Source organism: Xenopus laevis, chromosome 9_10L, assembly GCF_017654675.1.
Source record: "Xenopus laevis strain J_2021 chromosome 9_10L, Xenopus_laevis_v10.1, whole genome shotgun sequence".
NCBI lineage: Eukaryota > Metazoa > Chordata > Amphibia > Anura > Pipidae > Xenopus > Xenopus laevis.
The window spans coordinates 74,670,916-74,693,015 of NC_054387.1; the positions used below are offsets into that span (position 1 = coordinate 74,670,916).

Genomic DNA, 22,100 nt, shown 5'->3' on the forward strand with positions numbered 1-22,100 from the left:
TTATAATTTTAGTGTACTAGTGCACTTCTATGATGAGGTGAGCAGGAACCAGGACTCTAGGATGGCAGTGTATGTGATCTGCTTAAATACTGCTAAAGTATTTGATACAGAACCACTGTTTAAACTGAGGAGTTTGTTTTGTTATTTAACTCATTCATTAATGACATAGAGGTAGGCATTGAAAGGATTTTCTCTATTTTTGATGATGATACTATTGGGCCAAACTAGTTATGTGCAGGATGCTGTTAATTTGCACAGCAATTTGACTACATTGGAAAACTGGACAGCAAATTGGCAAAAGACATTCTATGTTATGCACTCTGGTTTAAATAACATAAATATGGAGTTATTATTAACAATGTAATGGGATACTACAACCAAACCACCATTCCCTCTGGAATGGAAAAGAATCTAATACCTCTAAATAGCAGTCCACAATATCAAAAAAATGCTTTCTTCATATCCAAACACTCTACAGCTGGTAATAAATATATGGCAAATTATAAGGATGTTGTAAATGCTTAAAATAATAATAATAATATCCCTCTTTTCAATGTCCAAATACATGTGCCAGTTATCCATGCAGTGACCAGAAGTGCAATGCTGAGAAGCACACTATAAGAATAATGCATACAGGTTCCTGATGTTGGGGAGCTCAATGCATAAAACATTCATTACGAAGAAATGCAAACAGGAAATTAGCTAAAACAGTAAAAAACTATTAAAAAAAATAAAAACCTCATTGATTATTTTAAAACATACATAAGAAAAATTCAGCTTCAGCTTTTCGTTCGCTTTCCAAGCTAAAAGTAAAACATAAACAAAAGAGCAGTAAATGAAAATAAATGCTTACTTACAAGCAGCTCATCCATACTAGTCTGGCATTTTTCTAAATTGATTCGTTTTATGGCGACTCGTTCTTGTCTGAGTTTGCATAGTGCTGCCTGAACCACAGCTGTCGCACCACTGCCTGGAAGAAGAAACAAAAAGGGAATTAAAAGGGTATGTGTTTTTGTCACCTTGGAATAGCAACTCATCTGTAATAAAGTTGGAAGCAAGGCCAGTCACTCTTTTCTGCAGGACAAACATGAGAAGCCTGGCCACATCCAAATTAAGGGAATACACATAAAAGACACTCAGTGAATTTACGAAAATGAATACACATAAAAGACACTCAGCGAATTAACGAAAATGCGCTACGCTGGCGCATTCACGCTAGCGTTAGGCGCTTCGTCGTTTAGTGAATTTGCGCAGTTTTGTTAATTCGCCGATTCACTAACGGACGCTGGCGTAAATTCGCTTGTGTTACTTCGCACTCTTACGCCTGGCGAATTTGCGCAACGGATGTAACTACGCAAATTCACTGATGCGCAAATTATTCTGAACGCTACTTTTTACGCCAGACTTCCTTCGCCACCTCAAACCAGGCGAAGTGCAATAGAGTAGATAGGGATTGCTTCAAAAAAAGTTAAAAAATGTTCTAAGTTCCAAAAAACGCTGGCGTTTTTTCATTTTGGGTGATAGGCTGAAAAAGATCGAATTTTTTTTTGGGGCTACCCTCCTTCCCCCCTACATTTCCTAACTCATGGCACCTTAACTATACAGTGGGCACATGTGTAGGGCAAAATAAAAATTTTATTTGCTGTTTTGAAGGTTTCCCAGGCTTGTGTAGTGCTGCTACATATACCTCCATTGTAACTTGAATTTGGCGCCGTATGCAAATTAATCATCTCTAGCGTAACTTTGCTTTGCTTGGCGAATTAACGCTAGTGCAACTTCGCAACCTTACACTTCCCCTGAGCGCAACTTCGGATTTTAGTGAATCTGCGTAGCGCTGGCAAAAATACACCTGGCAAAGAGGGCACCACTCCTGCTTGAAATGCGCACTTGCGCGCGTGGCACTGCGTGGCGCACCTAAGGTAAACTTTTTTTTGCGTACAATTTGATCGGGAGAGGGGTCTGGCCCTGCGGGGGCCCATTAAGGGTCGGGGCCCACCGGGTTTTTTCCCGGTATCCCGCTGGGCCAGTCCGACAATGGAGGGGGCTGCCATATTTGTGCAGCAGGAGTCTGTTAGCATTAGAATCTCTAACTGACAGGCTGAGATGGGACAGTCAGGATGGCAAAACAGTCAGGCTTAGAAACTTCAACTAACAATTACTTACAAAAAGAAACCTTTCTGCAAAAAAAGATCAACATGACCATTGCTATTTTAAAAAGTAGTTTTTTAGTGTCAGTATCACTTTAAGTTGCTTTATGGAGAAAATGTGTTACCTAGCAATGTGTGATGCTGGCTGTGGTGCCGCAGCTGACACTGTAAGACTAAACTTAAGTCTAACCAGGGTACCCCACTCTTGGCCTTGCTCCCCAACTGTGCCATTTAGCAATACAATATTACACAGCAGAGCTGGTGGCCGCTATGACCAGCTTCATGACTTTTGGCCTTCTGTTTACTGGAGGCAATCAACGGTCAGGGGCATTTCCTTGAAGACAAAGAGGGGTCATTTACGACTGCAAGCACAGTTGTGCTCCCACACTTTCCCTCGCAGTGAGTTGCATGTTAAACCCAATTCATTTAAGGTACTTGCATAATAGTGCCCTCTTTGCACTTCAAAAGAAGTGTTTGGCACTGCTCAGTCCTTCCTTCTTTCCATTCCAAATCAAGCACTTTTCCCAGATTCAATGGACACAGCACACTTGCGCCTAAGGAATTAGGTGAAACATCACTAACACACTGAATGCTAGGCAATGACTAGGGGTACAAAGGACAAAAGCCCAGCATGCACTCCATGAATACAGAACTGTCTAGCCAGACCCATGGACATAACTGCTTTTCTGAATGAGCACTAATGGGTGCACTTTTGCTCACCTTACTGCTCTCTCATTTGCGGAGAGGGTCATAGTATATTACCCCTCCTGAGCTAAGTTCTCCTTTAAATATGCTATTATAGCAGCTCCTATTTAAAAGAACCAACAACAGTCTACTTAATCCTGAAACAGAATGACTGCAGTTTTACAAATAATACCTCATTTTTAAAGCAAAAAGGGTTATGGATTTTTTAAATTAACCCTGACTAATCTATGCCATTCCAATTTTACCTGACACAACATGTATGGCAAATTAAAGGGCCAACTGACACACAAAGGGTTAAAGCAGCTCTAGAAAATGCTGTGTAAAGACAATACTGACCGGCACCGGATGAGTGATGAGCCTGTTTGAGCTGTCACTCACTTATGCACATCAGCAACCTATAGGGCTATTAATGGGATCTCCTTGTTCTCCTAGCAAGCTAAAAACAATAGGTGTAACACTGGCAAATACAGAGGTCACTGCAAATGCTAATTATGGAACATGAATTGTTTATTACAGGCATATGTATTAAAGGGAAAATGTGCCGCAAATTGAAATTAAATCTCCATTTCGCTACTTTCTGGAAGAAAAGCTAATGGGGAGTTCTAGCTATCATCTCAGAAATGAACCGCTGCAAAAGGAAAAAGAAGCTATTATCTGTTTCGCATGAGCACATGCCCCAGACCTTCAGCATAGAGAGTAAATACAGTCTGGCACTAGTCCAGACCACTTAAGCGTAAAGCTATACTTTTGTGATTGTTTGTTATGTGAAATGTAAAATAAATTAGACTGCTTTTAAACTACATGTATGGGATCTATTATCCAGAATGCTTGGGGCATGGGGTTTTCCAGGTTTTAAGAGTCTTTTCTCCTTTGCCTCAAAAAAGGATTAATTATATTATAGTTGAAATCAAGCAAAAGGTACTGTTTTATTATTACAAAGAACATTAGAATTATGTGATTAAAACTGAGTCAATGTTAGATGGACTTCCGGGTTAATAAATTCAATACCTTTATTAGCTGCTCACTGTCGTCTACTTATGGGTCTGGACGAGTGCCAGCCTATCTAACATATGATCCTGGAATTACTATGAAAACCAGCATTGCTACATTTCTAAGCTGCTTGTATAGGTTTCTGCATGATAGATCTCATACATTTTGGAATACTTTTACTACTTAAGAGAAGTCAGCACTTCAGATCAAAGTAGAAAAAGCTTGTATTGAGCAAAATCACTGAATCAACATGTTTTGTTTTTGTTGTGCCTACACATTTATTCACTAATTCGCATAGCATTTTCCATTGAGAATCCTAGCTCTTCTGTGCAAATCTGGATCTGCAACTGGAAGCTTTCAATGCACCTACATAGGAAGGCGAGCGAATGGGAGGGTTTAATGGGTGTAAGGTGAACTAAAATCTTTATGAACAGAGAACATCGTAAAACATTTTGTCAGAGCCCCTGGTGTGCATTTGTGCTAACAAATATGTTTTACACAGTCCACAGATTTGTGTCTCTTGTGCCTAGCAATTTGTGCTCAATGGTCACATTCACAAATACTTGAAATGTTAGTTTAGAGAAAGCAGAAAAAAAGTATGTTTACTGATATCTTATCAGAAATATAAATACAAAATACGTTGCATCAGATTATGTGAATTTTAGCCCTCCGTCTATCTAGAACCCTCCTACTCTAGTCTTAGCAGAAAAATCTCTTCTGGTTTGAAATGTTCCCCTCTAAGCAAGGAATATCTTACAAAAAATTTTCAGAGCCTTTTGCTTCGCCATACCTTCTTGTCAACACTTAAGTCGCAACACTTCACACCACCCTCATCTGTCTCCCACAACAAATCTATCTTTCTTACAGCTTCTTAAAAATAGAATTCCATACCTGAATTCCTTTATGAGGAACTCTCTGTCAAAACTAAGTGCCAATCATACGTCGAGGGCCACTAGAAAAGCATCTAATTTAATCATGGACTTATGGGACAGTGTCCCCATCACTGTGAACTGCACACTTATGGCTTTCCTAATATTTTAGTTAACCCTGCATTTAGACTGCAAACTTTTTAGACTTTTCTATCCTTCTACCTATATCACTTCACCTAACACCTGGTACTTATTTACTGATATTATTGTATATAGTTTTACTTTATATTTCTTGCATTGTTGCCCAGTCTGCACTAAATGTCTTGTTCAGACTAGTTTAGTACCAGCTAAAAATAAAATACACATACATAAAAAGGGAATGCAAGATATCAATAAATGTAAAATAGAGTATTGGCAATACTATAAATGTATCAGCCAGGTCTTGAGGTGTTTTAATGATTTATGAGCACAAGGCCGTGGTCTAGGTGCTAGAAACACTAATATTAATATTTAATTGCCTGTCCTCAACCCCCACCGGAAACTGGGCATGTGCTATGCAAACCTTTTGCTCTGCCATTCAAGTTAATAATGTCATGTCTAGCTTAGAAGACTGAAGCAATGGCAAGCTGTTAATGCCACAAGAATAACATCATAAATTTACATTGATATTTGAAGAAAATACATAAGTGCTTGTCCTGCACTAGGAAGCAGTGTTCTGACATTGACATTAAACAAATATTAAATGAAACTTATTCATAATTGGTCTTTACATTATTTCATAAAATAAAATGTATTTTACATTGCTACAGCATGCCCCCTATAGAACGAGGCACTTTCAGGCTGGAGTTTAACAATCAGTGGGCAGAACAGCAGCACTGGTAAAGGCTGTTTCTTATCTGAGACTACTGTATGAGTAATGCCAATCTCACCAACAGGGGGACGAGCAGTTGCAAAAAGAGCAACCTCTTAGAAATGTACTTTATTTCACAATTTTATCTAACCATAATAGTTTTTCTATTAGAATATCCCCTGTAATACAGGACAAACTGGTGTCAAGATTTTCTTTGCATTCTAGATACCAGGACCCACAAATTCAGCAAAATCTGCTCCAAAGCCAAGACTGTTCCAGATTTCGAAGCAGGCAACAGTCTCCCTTCCCACTTCCTTCTGACTTGTGCCCCAAATCTCATGGAGCAATCTATTATTGACCCTGTCTGATCAGTAACATAGATTTTACCAGGTTTTTTCAAATTCTGGTATTCACCAAAAGCTCATACAATTCACAAGGCAAACCTGGGGTCTGAGTATGTGGATTATAGATGGTTAAAGCCAATGGAGACTTCACAGTCCTTTAAATGTCCTTTATTTAAAGGAGTGGTTCACCTTAAGGTTTTAGTATTTTAATAGAATGGACAATTCTTAACAACTTTTCAATTGATCTTTATTTGTATTTTATATAGTTTATAGTTTTATATAGTTTATGAAATAAATGCTTTCTTCTTCTGACTCTTTCCAGCTTTTATTGCTCTGTAAATGCTCTACAAATGTATTGTTATTACTACTTTTTAGTACCCATCTTTCTTTTCATGTCCCCTCCTATTCATATTCCAGTCACTTATTCAATCAGTGTATGGTTGCCAGGTTATTTCATACCGTAGCAGCCAGATTGATGAAATTGCAAACTGGAGAGCTGCTGAATAAAAAGCTAAATAACTCAAAAAACACAAATAATAAAAAATGAAAAACAATTGCAAACAGAATATTACTCTCTACATCATACTAAAAATTAATTAAAAGGTGACCAATCCATTTAAGACTTGAAGAACAGAAGAATAATTGAACAATGAATTCTGGACATAATAGAAGGAACTGGTACATCATTGTTGTGTTTGAACACTGGTCCTTGGTTAAATGCTGCTGTCAGTCAAAAGAATATCAATCCTCAATGTAGATGAGTTCAGAGTAGTTGAGGGTGGAACAAGGAGACAGGTGTTAAATTTTCTCTAGGTATGAAACCCATATCAACAAATCAGCAGCTAGAATAATAATAATGAAAAGGTAACAGCTGATTGGTTACTGTTACAAGCCCTGGACAAAACATCATGCCTGTGGTTGCATTCCATCCATTTTCAAGGCCATCTATCTTCAAGTCACCAAATCTGTCTTCAGGCTACCTTGACAGTGTAGGTCTTGCAGCAGCAAATGTGGATCATAAGTAGCATGTTTTATATACAGTAGATATTTGACAATTTATGCTATCTCTTATTGAGCCACCCATTCTGTTGTCTGTTGTATGGATATCTAAAAAGCTACAATGAATGAACCTGTTTTGTAAATATGGTCAGGTCTTTCAACAACATCCAACCATCTACTGTGAAATTCCACATACTGCCTGTCCATCTGAACTTGCATGCAATGTCGGAGGTGGGTTTCGAAAGACCATCCTGTGATGACAGGTTAAAGCCAAAATGATAAAATACTCTCCTTATGTAAGATGTAAGCACTGTTAATCAGCATTCTCATGATGAATTCTCTTTTATTGGTAATTACGCTTTCAACTACATTAGTGAACTAGGGGGCACACTGGGCCAATATATAGGGGGTTAAATATGCTAACAGCTATCAACAGCAATTACAGCCCCTTCTGTACACACTCTCCATCTGGAAGCCTTGTCAGCAACTAACATATAAACTTATAATAGGGGTGGTTCCCCTTTAAGCTATCTTTTAGTATGTTATAGAATGGCTAATTCTAAGCATCTTTTGATTTGGACTTCCTTTTTTTTCTTTCTTATAGTTTTTGAATTATTTGCCTTTTTCTTCTGACTGTTTCCAGCTTTCAAATGGAGTCACTGAACCCTTTAAAAACAAATAGCTCTATAAGGCTACAAATTTATAATTTTTGCTATTGTTATTGCTCATCTTTCTATTCAGGCCCACTCCAATTTATATTCCAGTCTCTCATTCAAATCAATGCATGTTTGCTAGGGTAATTTGGACCCTAGCAACCAGATTGCTGAAATTGCAGTAGAGCTGCTGAATGATAAGCTAAATAGCTCAAAAATCACAAATAATAAAACATGAAAGGCAATTGCAAATTATCTCAGAATCTCAATCTCTTTGTCATACTAAAAGTTATTGGAGAGGTGAAGAACCCCTTTAAACAATTGGGCTCAGGCAATAATAGAGAAGGGAGAGCAAAACAAATTCAAACTTCAAATGTAAATGTTAGAAAATTTATAAAAAAACACTAACAACTGAAAAAGTAATTATGTGTAATATATACTGTATATACTATATATATATCCAGAATGACAGGACCAGTGGTTTTCCAGATAACAGATGTTTCTGTAATTTGGATCTTCATACCTTAAGTCTACTAGAAAATATTAAATAAATCCAATAGGCTAGTTTTGCCTCCAATAAGGATTCATTATATCTTAGTTTGGATCTAGTACAAGATACTGTTATATTATTACAGAGAAAAAGGAAACCATTTTTTAAAAAAAATCTGTATTATTTTGATACAATGGAGTCTATGGAAGATGCCTTTCCGTAATTCTGAGCTTTCTGGATAATGGGTTTCCGTATAATGGATCCCATACCTGTGTGTGTGTGTGTATATATACTCTATATGTAGCAGCGGTCGTGGAACGCACAACCATGAGTTCAGAAATCTCCTGGGTGCCAGTCCATAATAAACAATAAGTAAATCCCAAAAAGACAACACTTGCAGGAAACTTGCAAAAAAAAAATGAGGTAATTGCAAAAAAAGTTTATTGTAATCCTACGTTTCGGTTCCTTATTGGACCTTTGTTTTTTCCCTGACGAAGGTTCCAATATGGAACCGAAACGTAGCAATACATTTTTTCCTCATTGTTTTGTTGCAAGTTTCCTGCGAGCGCTGTCACTTTGGGATTTTCTTATATATATAAATATATATATATATATATATATATATATATATATATATATATATATATATATATATATATATATATATAAAACAAACAAGGGAAAGTTGTGCTCACCACTAATTTTTAAAAAACATTAGGCAGGGGTGCAATGAGGCTGTGACCACAAAATACATATAGATAAATACAAGAGTCCTCTGAGTGCAGAGGACTCTTGTATTTGTCTATATATATATATATATATATATATATATATATATATATATATATATATATATATTCTTACATATAATGAGAGAGAGAGTGATGGGATCATTAATATCATGGCAATGCTCATACAGACGGCAGCAGCTAATACTGGCTTATTTCCTCTGTCTGATCCAGGGACTGATGTCTAGAAAAGACTCTCAGGGGAAATTTCACTGACAATAACAAAAGTCTAATAAAATTTGAGCAGATAATAGATGCTAAATCTTTCCAAAAAATCACAAGATAAAAATATATAATTGAAAATTTCTCTATGTTTTTTCTTTTTGACATGTTAAAGTTTTTTTCATTTAAAATTGTAGGATATTTAGGAACAGAATACAAAGCCAATCACTAATAAGGCCAACATAAAGATGAAATAACAGTAGCCCTAAATAAAGGAAACATACGTCATCTCTGTAAAACCGTTTTTCTGAGACTTGACCATGACGCGTTATGCTCTGGGTCACACTACTGTCTGTAAGGTAATTTTCCGTGGGTTTACGCCTTTTCCACTGTGGATGTTAAGTAGGGTGCAAATTATTGGGAGGAAAGGAACGAGTTGTTACTGCCAGTGACTAGGGGTGCAGGGCTGTGGAGTTGGTACATATATACTTGCACTCCAACTCCGCAGTTTATGGTACCTCCGACTTTGTTTTTAATGGAACCGTAACACCAATAAACAAAGTATCAAAGTAATTACAATATTATGTACTGTTGCTCTGCACTGGTAAAATTGCCGCCATGACTACATATCAGCTTATTTATATAAATTATTGTAGTGTTTCTGAAGCAAACACACAGCTTTTAACATGCTAACATGCATGCTAACAGTATATTATCTGTTAATTTCTTTAAAATGCTTTCATTTTTTGCGGTTACTGATCCTTTTATAAACTATTACTATGTAATTTCCACGTTGATTGATAAAACTTAAGTCCACAACATACAAAACATCACTGTCAAAGCTCAAAAATATAAACTACACCCTTTGGTAATTCTAAACCAAAATCAAAGTTAACCTACATAAAGCAAAAACAATTGGAAAACCAAAAACAATTATATATTAATTGAACCTGGCACATAGCTGTAGAATAGCTGTTAAATACAATCCAAAATTAACTAAAGTATTGTTCTTAGAAACAGAATTGCTTCTGCCATATCATAGAAGCTCTTAAATGAGATTTCATTATTTTCAGTGCTTGGATTTAAAGTTAATAGGAGTCTGTTCATTTTTGGCAACTCCGACTACAGCTACCCAAAATTGCATCAGACTCCACAGCTCTGTAGGGGTAAGGTACCCAAATAGGTTGTGAGATGACGTCTGAAAGGAGATAATCTTATCCATGGCACTCAGCCCTTGGTACAATGCTGCCCAATGCAGTCAGCACTGTATTCACAGGAAGATGAGGCTCCTTGAACTCCACTCTGATAGCGCCGATTTCTGCTCCTTCAGAAACAAGCTGCAGGTCAGGGTGGGAAATGCAAAAAAAAAACATTGTGCAAAATGCATGGTGGTGGTTTGTAAATGAAGCTCTCCCAACATGGCAAATTGTGAGGCAGCTAAATAGAATTAAGGCAAGGAATTAAACAGCGCTGATTTTCCAAATAGCTTTTCTAATTACATTTCTATAATGCTTTGGGCAAATTCATCTTTGTCATAACTCCTCATCTTCGTCCCCTACCAGATTCACTACTGTGACTATTGACTGAGCTAATTTATCTTCTGTAAATATTTGACTGTCATATCTACTCAGATCTCTTACTCATTAGTTAATTAGTTAATAGAAGGAAAAAAAGCCAGCTAAATTGCATGCTGACAAATTCCCTTGGGGTATGTGATAAAATATCTGCAGCACAGAACTTCAATGTCTTTTATTGCTGTCGTTTTGTTTGTAATACAGCACACATAATAAGAAACACTTATTATTTGAAAGCGACAGACCAACAGTGATAAGAAAGGTGTCCTATGTAACTGCAAGTTCCTACAAAGGGAATATGTAGTAACAGGAAAAGCCTTACTATAGTTACCCATAGCAACCAGTCAGCAGTTACAGAAGCTTTGATCTTGTGCAGTTAGAAACAAATGTGTTTTAGTCAATAATGTTAAACAGACCAAGGCAATTTTTTGTAATAGTACTACATTTATTACATCTCTCAAACATTTTAACAAAAACTGCAAATTACTAACTAACTAACTGGCATCTGTTGGTTACTAGCACCTGTTAACCACAGTAACCAGAAGTAACATGCAGCTGATCAGTTTGTCACTAATCTTATGGCTGACCCTACCATTTGACTCTTTAATTCTGTATGCTTACTGAATATATCCTCACTTGAATGGAATTTAAACACACATAATACAGTATATACCCGGTGCGGTTATATCCGAAAATGTAAACCGTGGACCGGGTTGGGTGCGGGTCTTCATGAAACAGATTAGGGTCAGTTGAGGGTCGACAATCAATAATCGCTGATACCGCATGACTACAGCTGGCAGCATGCTTAAACTCTTATTTTATTGAAGTATGCCGGGATTCAGCATTATTTGGGTACTGTGTGGTTCAGCAACAGTGTTTTCATCCCTGCTAAGGGAATATTATGTAATATAAAAGCTACTTATACTTACTTCCACTTGTTAAAGATTAATAAGTGGGCCATACAAAGCTCTAATGTATTGTATCATGTCAGTGTTGTCAGCCATTAGCTTTTTACCAGAATACAATCTAAGATCAGGATGACTCAGTCAGCTCCATCTGCTATTGTGACTCACAAAACTGTCTGTGACCAGAGCAAATGACTTTGGAAGCTTTAATGCATCTACACTCAGCCTTGCTCTGTTTATATTTCCAGGGAATAAATGCAGAGTTTACCAATATTATATGAAAAGGTTGGAGCTGTCTCATGGCTCACAAGGTCATTGTGACATTTAGATGGCTGGACAGAAAATGTTGCTGCTTTCTGTCAATATATTCACTCCAGGCTACAGTAACTGGCACACAGGACAATACATTCATTAAGGCCTTATATAAACAGTTCATGGCAGCACAGGATACTAACAGAGAAAGTGCTACATTTCACCTTTAAATTAGATTCAAATATTTGTATAATGTGTACTAGTTTTAGACATCTTTTTCTGTACTAAAAACAGTATGTTGGTGCTAATTACATATTTTGCTGCTTTCCAGTAATATCTGCTTTATGTTTATTGCTAAAGCCTAAAGCAGCAAAACATTTTCAACACTGTCAAACATCCATGCCATAAGTCAGGTTTTAATTTCAACATAGACCTGCACAAAAAATTCTGTCTCTTACTGGGTTGTCAGGGGTCCTCCACTTCAAGGACCTACCACTGTAACCATAGTGGAACCCACCCCTTCCATGTTCCCTCAAAAACTTGGGCTGCAAGCTGAACACCCCATCCAGGGCAGGCAGCAGGCCTGGGCTGGTGGGCCCACCAAGTTTTTTCCCAGTGCCCCCACCAGAACAGTTCAACCATGAATGAATTCAACATAAGTCAGCATTAAGGGCACAATTCTAGAATTGCAGTAATTCTTTCTCCTTGTGCATAGTTCCTGCATGAACTGTTTTTGCTTATTATTCATCTAAGAATTTGCTGATGTCCTTACTAGTCAGTCGCTGACATGAACTGCTTATTTTAGCTCATAGGTCTGGATGCTCACCCAATATTTGCTATTTATGTTTTAGGACAATAAAATAATTAATTTTCTCCATAAAAGTCGCCTGGACTAAGCCTAGGAACGATGCACTGCCAGTACCCATAAGCATACCTCCCAATTGTCCAGTTTTTAGAAGGACAGTCCCTCTTTTGAAAGCACAACCAGCAGTCCCTCATTTGTACTGGAAAGTCCCGCTTTTCTCTGCACTGAACAGCTTTTGGCAGAGAGTCCAGAACAGCCACAGTTGCTTATAAAATACTTTTGTAACAATTTCTAGATACGCAAATAAGTAATTGTAACAATATAAAATAACAGGTCCCTTGGGAAAAGTTAGACACACAGCAAAGGCCAATTCACCTTCATTAACAAAACCGTAATAACTGAAAAAAACACAGAAATATGTTAAAACTTTCATAACCTGCCAAATTTTGTAAAATGAACATGGTAAAAATGGGTGTGGTCAAAAAAATGTGCCCCTCTTTTTATTTCCAAACTGTTGGGAGGTATGCATAAGTATATTGTTCTTTGAGAACAGTTCCCCTGGCTGCTATTTGTTCTGGCGATTTTACTTATTCTCCAAACAAATTAGAGGGAAGAAAAACAGGTTTAACGATACCAGATGCCAAACCAGGGCACTGCTTTAAGCATTCTGCAATTACAAAATTTAAAACGCGTGAGGCAGGAAGTGTGAATGAAAAGGAAATTTAACACCATAAACAAACACTTATGTATTTACAGGTTTATTTTAAGGAATGAGCTCCCTTTCATCTGGTTTTAGCATTAAGTAGTCACCTGAACCTCAAGCATTGCCAACATCTCACATGCCCTGTGGCTCATTTAATAACACAGGTCAAAAAACTTTATGTCTTTTAATGCTGGTTAAACACAGGCCACATTTTGGAAATATCCTATGGCATGATCGGCTATATTCAGCATTGGTGTTCTTTGCCCTGAAACATGGATGTACACCTTGAATTGAGCCAATTAGATTGCTACGTGAGGGTTTTACCCTTTCCCTATTCATCTTCTAGGTTGCCATTCAAAATCTACTGCTAGGTTGCTAGGGAAATGGGACCCTAACATCCAGATGATCCTTTAGATTCTGCACATCTTAAATAATTCAAATACACACAAAAGATCATATAAATACTGTAACTGTATATTATCTTTGAATATCACCCCTACATTATACCATGGCTTTTTATGTGTAAGGCTCATTGCTAACATACCCTAGAACTGTGCAGTTGCTTGCACAATATGACACTATGGAGCAGAGGCCAGGTGATTTACAGAACTGAAGGGAACCAACTTCAGATTAATTCTTCAAGGGAACAGGGAACCAGGGAACAGATTCCGATAATCAGATACTGCTTTCAATTGCAATTACATTTACACATAGCTGTAAAACCACTGAAAAGGTTTACTATATTGAAAAGTTGATTTGTCTGACATTTTCTTTCACTATGCAGAAGCAGTTTTTGGGAAGTGTTCCCCTTTAAAACAGTATTTACGCACTCACAGACAGAATTCCCACACATGTCCCTAACCCTTCCACCCCCAACCCAACTAGTATGTAAATATTGCACTGGCATGCCAGAAGAGTCAGTGGACAATTGGGGGGTAACTCCATCCCAACAAAGACTCATCACAGTGTAATGTGAAAAGTGCAATGTTTAGATGCAAATTGCCATGGCCCTAAACCACAATCCAGCGTGCTGATGCAATTCACAAATATTTCCCCAGTATTTGTGATGGTGTCACTTCTAAATGTCCTAGATTTTCATACTTGTATCTACATTTTTATAGAGTTCTCTTTCCAACACAGCAAACTGTGAAAAAAAATGTAGTCCTAAACGTATAACATTTACTAGTTCTGCAGTTATATGGAAAATACTCTGCATTCGCCACTAGAATGTATCTTTCAGTACCAACACTTTATAAATAAGGGGCCTGCATCATTCCTATGACCCAGTTTTCTTTAATACTGATGATACTTTAATACAGAAGATGTTTTAACCTATAACTAGGGACCAAAAATAAGCCTCTATTCTGTTGAAGGTGGGTTTCCATGATAACCTTTATATAAAGAAATATTTTCCTGCAATGTAAGGGAATTATTAGTATAACACTTTGAGGGTCATTTACGAACAAAAATGCAACTGCAGTCACACTGAATGTGATGCAAACGTCAGGAGTGCTTCGCCAATGAGGCGAGTTGAGGCTGTCGCCTCAGGCGGCAGTGCCCCACTAGGTACCAGAGGCAGCAAAAATGCTGCTCCTGGTACTTTAAGAGCGAATTTCCGGGGGAGGGGGGGCAGCAGAAACTGCTGCTGCCTCAGGCAGCAGAGGGGCCAGGATCGCCCCTGGCAAACGTGTACTTAGCTCCTAACTGATGCTGGGGAACCCCGGAGCTACAGAGACCCTGGACGTGGTGGTAATTCCAGGGTTCCCACAGCAGACTGTGTCAATATTAGCAGAAGACTTGGCCCAAAAGGAATTACAAGCTAAAGCTGTTTTAACACTGTGTGCTTGATTTGAGCAAACGTGCATGTGCACTTGTGTTAGTCTTGCCACATTGGGTGCAATTTTCCTTGTGCCCACAGTGATGCAGAAATTCTAGGTAAAATGTAAAAAACATTGTGGTTTGCATCCAAAATTTGCACTTTGATTGCTACACTTCAGAAGCAGAAGAGGACTGCTCCTGTGTGCTTCTATAGAAATATGCCAGATAAGTGCACATTTCAGCAAATAGGAGCACCGGTCAGGTGTATCGGGTAAACTATTGTAATCACTTGGGAGTGCCTAATATTTAGCATATTTAAAGGAGAAGGAAAGGCGCTCTTTACGTGGGGGTGCCAAGTGATTGTATATGCTTACCTCATACCCAACCCCAATTAAATATACCTTTCCTTCTCCTTCAAAGGGGAATGTAATTAAAAATCAAAAGTGATATTTAAAATGGCGTTTTTGCAAATGTTTAGCGCTGCTCGTAATGTAAAATCATTCGCTGGAGAATATTACATCACTAAGGTTAGCATTAACACATGCTCTGGAGTTTATTATATATTTTTCCTCAAAATACAAGGGTCTATATAGTAGAAAGTTAGATCTGAAATTAGACTGCATTGCAAGCTATGATTTGTATGCAGTCATGGGGTATCTGAATGTCAAGGAAGGAAGGGAGGCTGTACCCCACAAGCCAAATGAATTTTCAAATGGTCATTGCATAAGACTGATGCATTTTGCAATGGGCAATATAATAATCATTAAAACTCACTTATATTGCTCTTATGAGAAAGACTAATGGCATGGATGATGGCCTAAAGCTTAAAAAAATAAAAAAACAGACCAGCAATATATAATGGACAGCCATTTTGGTATAAATAAACTGGACACAAGCAAGTATAGAAGGAAAATAGAATGCAGTACAAGAGGAAATACAAGAAGACAGACACAGATAAGAGGTGTAGAAGAGAGAGAGAATGTGAAATGAGGAGAGAGTTGGAAGTTGGCATGTTGAAACATTTAAAGAGGGAATTTCAGCCAACTTCTGTAAAGATCAAGAGGGAAAACTTAAATGTGGAAAATAACAAATCCTAGATAGAATTACTGAAGATGAATTTGGCAGATGAGACCATAGGCAAAGCAGTCTTAGAAGAGAAAGAGGAGCAGGTAATTCTAGGGAAGATATGAATGATGAAGTAGTTCCAAACACTACCGTTCAGAAAAGTCAAATGTGCTACAAGACATCTATAAAATCACTGTGGTCATCTGGGAAACAGGAAAAATTACAGTAAAGTGTAGTATAGCAATCCTCTTCAGAATATAAATTATAAATAAGTTATAAATTATAACTGATGACATCACTAAACATTTATAAGGATATATTTTTGAAGTATTCGAGACTGAATTGTATTATAACACCATAACAGGGTTTAGCTCTTAATACTTCCATTAGACAAATCCAGAAGAAGAATAAAAGATGATGGCATAGTGGCCTTTTAATGCTATTAAAATGGCGAGACAAACAAATGGGTGCATAGTTCCCTTATAGTTTGATCACAAAAGGAAAGCAATTCCATTTATTTGAGCCAATGTGACTGGTGCATCAAACAATGATCAGAATGAAATGGCTGAACATGAATTAAATCCTTCCAAATGATGATACTGCTGCTGACAACCATTTACCTACCCTAGCACTTCTTATCAATCACCATTACCTGCTGACAGTGGCTTGCTCCATCCATAAGGAATGTTTTTTTCTTTAGAAAAGCAATGTTTTTGTTTTAATCATTAAATAAAATCCCATTATCCTTTTAAATCTGAACAATTTGTGACAGCACCAAAGGTCCTGCGAACACTGTCCATTGTACAAGTTCATGGAATTACAAAACATCCCTTGTTTAACAACCTATTTTTTATAAATGCCTAGACAGTTTTGTATAATTTTCTACAAATGTCTTTTTTTTTATTACAATTACTTTCCTTGCTACCTTTCTAATTACTTCCACTTCTCTGCTTAATCATACGCCTCAATGCCACAGGTGTAAATATAAACGATGGAAACACTGAGACATTCAGACATTGTGGGTCCTTGATCCTGTCATTCTATATCATTGCTTTGTCGTGAAGCATGACACAACTGGTTTTTAGTGTTTTCTTTGTTCTTTTTCCATTTATATTGTTTATATAAAAAATAGATTCAAAAACAAGGATTCTGGGTACCCTTAGGGGTGGTTCACCTTTACATTTACTTGATTAATGTTGTTAAATAGCCAATGGCAACTTTTCAATTGGTTTTATAATTTATTTTTATATTGTTTTTTAATTATTTGCCTTTTATCTTCTGACTTTTCCAGCTTTCATATGGGGTCACTGACTTTTTCCTAGGTAAAATAAATCATTCATCCTATGTACTACACATTTGAAGAGTTTTGCTTTTGACTGTAATAAAAATGTGGCAACAGTACCTCTATAATTAAAATGCAATAATCAAAAGGACACTAAAGTTAAGACTACAAACCTGATGTTGCTGGACTACAGCTCCCAGCATGCTGTAACCGCAATAATATGGCAAAGTACTCTAGGATTTGTAGTCCAGCAGAAATAACTGAATAAAGTGTGGATAAGGTGTAGTGCCTGGAATCATAAAATCACAAAGAATGCAAAGCAGCTGAAAGACATTTGCTTCAAAGCAATAACAAATATAAAGTTGACAAGAGCTTTTTACATTATATAATAATTATTATATAAATTTCATAATTGTAATGCTCTAGCAAATGTTGCTGCACTACAACTTCCAGCAATATCATGGGTTAAAGCATAGTGGGAGCTGTAGTCCAGCTCCATGCACAGACTCTTAAAAAAACATTTAAAACTTTTTTCTCCAGGTCCAGTGGCCAAACTGATGGAAGATATCATCCAATGAGAATCCTGACTGTTTTGCTTACATTATATACATAATACATAGCTCTGAACACCTAAACCTAGAACTGTGTGTGCTTTATTTTAAAAGATGAGTAGCATTAAAATTAGATTTCACCACGTTCTTAATTTGGAGTTTTTAAGATATTTTGTAAAATGTAAAAATTAGTAACCCTTTTCAAACCACAGCCGCTACATGGCCTGATATCAAATTTTAAAGGGGAGTATGTTGGCTCTACATAAGCTTAATATTCTAAAAAATAATAATAAATGTTGTAGTAACATCTATTTGATGGTCACGTTACCTCCCCTCATCTTATGTTGCAACAGAACAGGAAAGCTGTGGGGGTGATAAGGAATTCATGTGGGCTTAGGCACCAATATGTTGGGACCGTGATAACTTCATTAAAGCTAATATTTTATTAGACTTAAACAAATGATACATGAAAATATAGGTATAAGAGCCCTTTAACGAAGACAGTATATTTCTTGTAATTTTTAAATTCATGAGTTTTTTTCAAAGTGCCTTTAAAGGGAAGGTAAACCTACCCTCCAGTTTTACCCTTTAGCCACAGCGACAAGCAAGCCAAACATGGTCCTGGCCTAGTGTCCTACTACGGTCTGACACCATGGCTGACTCAGGAACTGATGGTGGCCTCCAACCCTACAGTGCAGCTCTGCAATTTTGTATATATGTAAAGACTGGGGGCCCGGGGCCAACTGGGGCTTCTGCTTCACGGCCCCCCTCCAGACCCTGGGGCTGCTGCTTCAGGGCCTCCCACCAGCAACCCCACGATGCATGTGCAAGATGCATCAGCACCCGTGAAGGCTGCTGTTTTCTTGCTGCAACCATTTGGTCGCGTCAGGAAGAAAACCAGGGTGTGGATCTAGGCCGGCAGGCCCACTAGAGCTGGGGGCCACTGGGTTTTTTCCTGGTGCCCTGCCGGCCCAGTCTGACCCTGTATATTTGTTTGTACATAACTCATGAAGGCAAACTGGAAGTTCTGAGAGGATGGAAGTGAATGAGTAGAACTAAAACAGGAAATAAACACAACAGCATTATCCTTCTCAGTACTGAAGCAATATTAAGGATAAGGTTTACATTATTTTAATTAAAACACATTCATGGCTAATTTATTATGAGGAATGAACCCTAAACTCTGTACGAGCCAACGTATGCACTAATTTCAAGGAAGAGTAATTAACAAAAATGGCTGGGCTGGCTTTTACGGAGAACTGTACTGCTCTGACAATCATTAAAATGATTCCCTGCAGCAACTACAACTGCACATGAACCTGCAACATCAGAAATAAACTAAGTACTTACAGCGTAAAGAAAATTTTGAGATAAAAACAGAAGAAAGCAATAAAAGCATAATGGGTAACAGTAGTTTTTAATTTTAAAATTTCCCCGGCCAATCCTTCGACATCCACACCAAGAAGGAGCCCCCAGTTGGAGTGGCCTACCCATGTTGGGGCACACGCCTGCGCATAATGAGCAAATGCCGCAACTCGCTATTATGCGCCACGCCAGAAGCTCATTATGTGCATGAGCTCTGCATAACATGGCTGCTCGCACCAGGAGCTCTCTACCGCTGAAAGCGTCTTAGCACTGGCGAGGGGAAATTTTTAAAAAAAACTACTGTTACCCCCAACCGAGTTCAGGATCTATTAGCCCACACCTTTAGTTGGGGAAAAGATTTTAACCCAACAGGGTTATTAGCAAAACTGTAATAACACATAAAATATGTCCCTAAAACCCCTAGAAATGCCAGAAATGTGTTCAAACTTTCCATAATCATAATTTTTGTAAAATGGACATGGTATTTAGGGGGTGTGGCCACAAAATGAGTGTGTGACACAGTGATACTCATAGCAGATCTCTTTGTCCCTCTTTATGATTTTTAAATGTTGGGAGGTATGGGTTCACTCTGACATGGTATGGTGGCTTGCCAATTTACCATAACTTTGTAACTAAACCCCTGTTTACATGCACTTGCATAGATACTAAAGTACTAGTCAAAGAGGGAACCAGGGAATTAGCATTGATCAATTCCCTCTCTTTTAAAAGCCTTAGGCCTATCTACTACCACAGCAATATTGTAGACCTAAAGTTGGCCATATGTACTAACTATTGACTCAACCTCTCCAAACTGAGTTGGCAGCTTACTGGTCCATGTAATGGGTCTAAACCACACCCTTCCCAGCCATCTAGTTGGGAATCTGAAAGATTCTGATCAGGATGTCTGGAGAGAATCATTCTTTAGATCTAGCTCTCTAGGCCTACTACTCACTGTGTCACCATGTCTTATGAATAATTCAACAACCAAAAATAAAAGACCTCTCAAAAGATGAATGCATCACAAGAGCAAGGGGAGTAATAGATGTCGGATGCTGCAGTGTTGTTCTCCATAGACTGTTTAAATTTTGTGTGCGCAGAGTAATTCTTCTCTGTATATTTGCATTTATAACTGCATTTATAATTTTGACTGTGAGCTTGTTGTTTCCATTAACATATCCCAACAGACAGTTTCAACAACTGCTGCTAGCTCAGGGCACTGTCTCCATGCCATTATAGAGAATTCTCAGGGATTCTTCATTCTACATGGCTGTGTCTCTACTATGTATTAAAGCAAATATGCAGAGAGTGAATGTTCTGTGCACATGATCAGTCGCACTCTCATCACTTGCAGTCTATTTAAGAGGAAATGAATTAAAATGAAACCCTACTTATAAATAGGATATATATTGCCATTAGGCTGATCCACAGATAGCTGTTAGGCTGGCATGACCCACTAGTGTAACACACTCTTCATTAGTACTGACAACAAGGGAATCTAAAACACTTGAAGGATTTAGAGCAGCGCTGGTACTTTCAGCATGATGCAACTGATGATTCTATGAAATATGATGCCCTTTTTTTATATCCAATGTATCAATACATCAGTACATTTATCATTGTTCATAATCATTTTATCCAGCCTCCAAACATGGAGTATGGCAGCTAAGGCCCCCCACCCCCTGAGTGGCAAGAAATGGATGGCTTTGATCTTTATCACAAGTTATGCCTCCTAGACCAACACTGCATAAATGAGTTCAATTGGCTGAAGGGGCAAATGTATATCTGACTAGGGATGTAGCGAACCGCCGAGTATGTGTTCGCGAACGCCGTTCGCGAACACCGGCAAAAAATGCGAACAGTTCGCGAACTGTTCGCGAACTTCGAACATCCGAAAATCGTTCGATTCGAACGATCGAAGGATTTTAATCGTTCGATCGAACGATTTTCGTTCGAATCGAACGAAAATCGTTCGATTTTAGCGATCGAATGGTCGAACGATTTTGACGCGAACGCCTATTGGCGAACGTCGCGCGACGTTCGCGAACTTGCGGCGGACGCGAACAGTCGAAGTTCGCGCGAACTAGTTCGCCGGCGAACAGTTCGCTACATCCCTATATCTGACAGAGGCAAGTCACTTATGTACTGCTGCAGAATCAATATATATATATGTGTCATATTCATAGCTGCTATTAAAGGGGTGGTTCACATTAAAAGGGGTTATACACCATCAAACACTTTTTTCGGTTCACTTTTTTCACCTTCTAAAGCAGCTCTGGGGGGAGGGGGGTTGTCGACTCTGTTACTGTTCTAAATTAATACATTAAGTTGATACATTTCTTATCTTTGTCCCTGCTGAGCATAATCCTGGGTTTCATTAAGTGCAGAGACACACGTGGAGATTCAGGGAGATTAAGCAACAAATTGCCTCTTCTTCGGACGACTAATGTCCCCGAAGTTGCACTTCGGCCGACCTTTGGAAAACAAAGCAATCAGATTTAGATTCTAGCTGGCGGGAAGGCAGTTCAGGGAGATTAGTCACCCGAAGAAGAGGCAATTTGTCGCCGGGCAACTAATCTCCACGAATTTCCACATATGTCTCTGCCCTAAAGGCAGCTGTTAGAATTGATACAAAAGTTGCTAATACTCTAGAGATGCTGCTGAGAAATGTATCAAAATATTGCAAAATTGTAACAGCTCAGAATCTGCACTAATAGACTGAAACGTCAGAGACAGGAACATCTTACAGAGCATTTGTTTTTTTTTGGAAGGGGTCAGTGACCCCC

The 22,100-nt window shown here is 38.0% G+C and overlaps 1 protein-coding gene across 2 annotated transcripts in view; it reads right to left on the reverse strand.

Annotated features, from left to right (window-relative positions):
- The window catches only part of stk39.L (serine/threonine kinase 39 L homeolog), a 152,267-nt gene that overhangs the window by 125,383 nt on the left and 4,784 nt on the right, over positions 1-22,100 (reverse strand). For both annotated transcript variants that reach the window (XM_041576690.1, XM_041576691.1), the window contains one exon: positions 858-970. In XM_041576690.1, the coding sequence (XP_041432624.1) occupies positions 858-970 (113 nt within the window). Of the gene's footprint in view, positions 1-857; positions 971-22,100 lie in introns of those variants that run through there.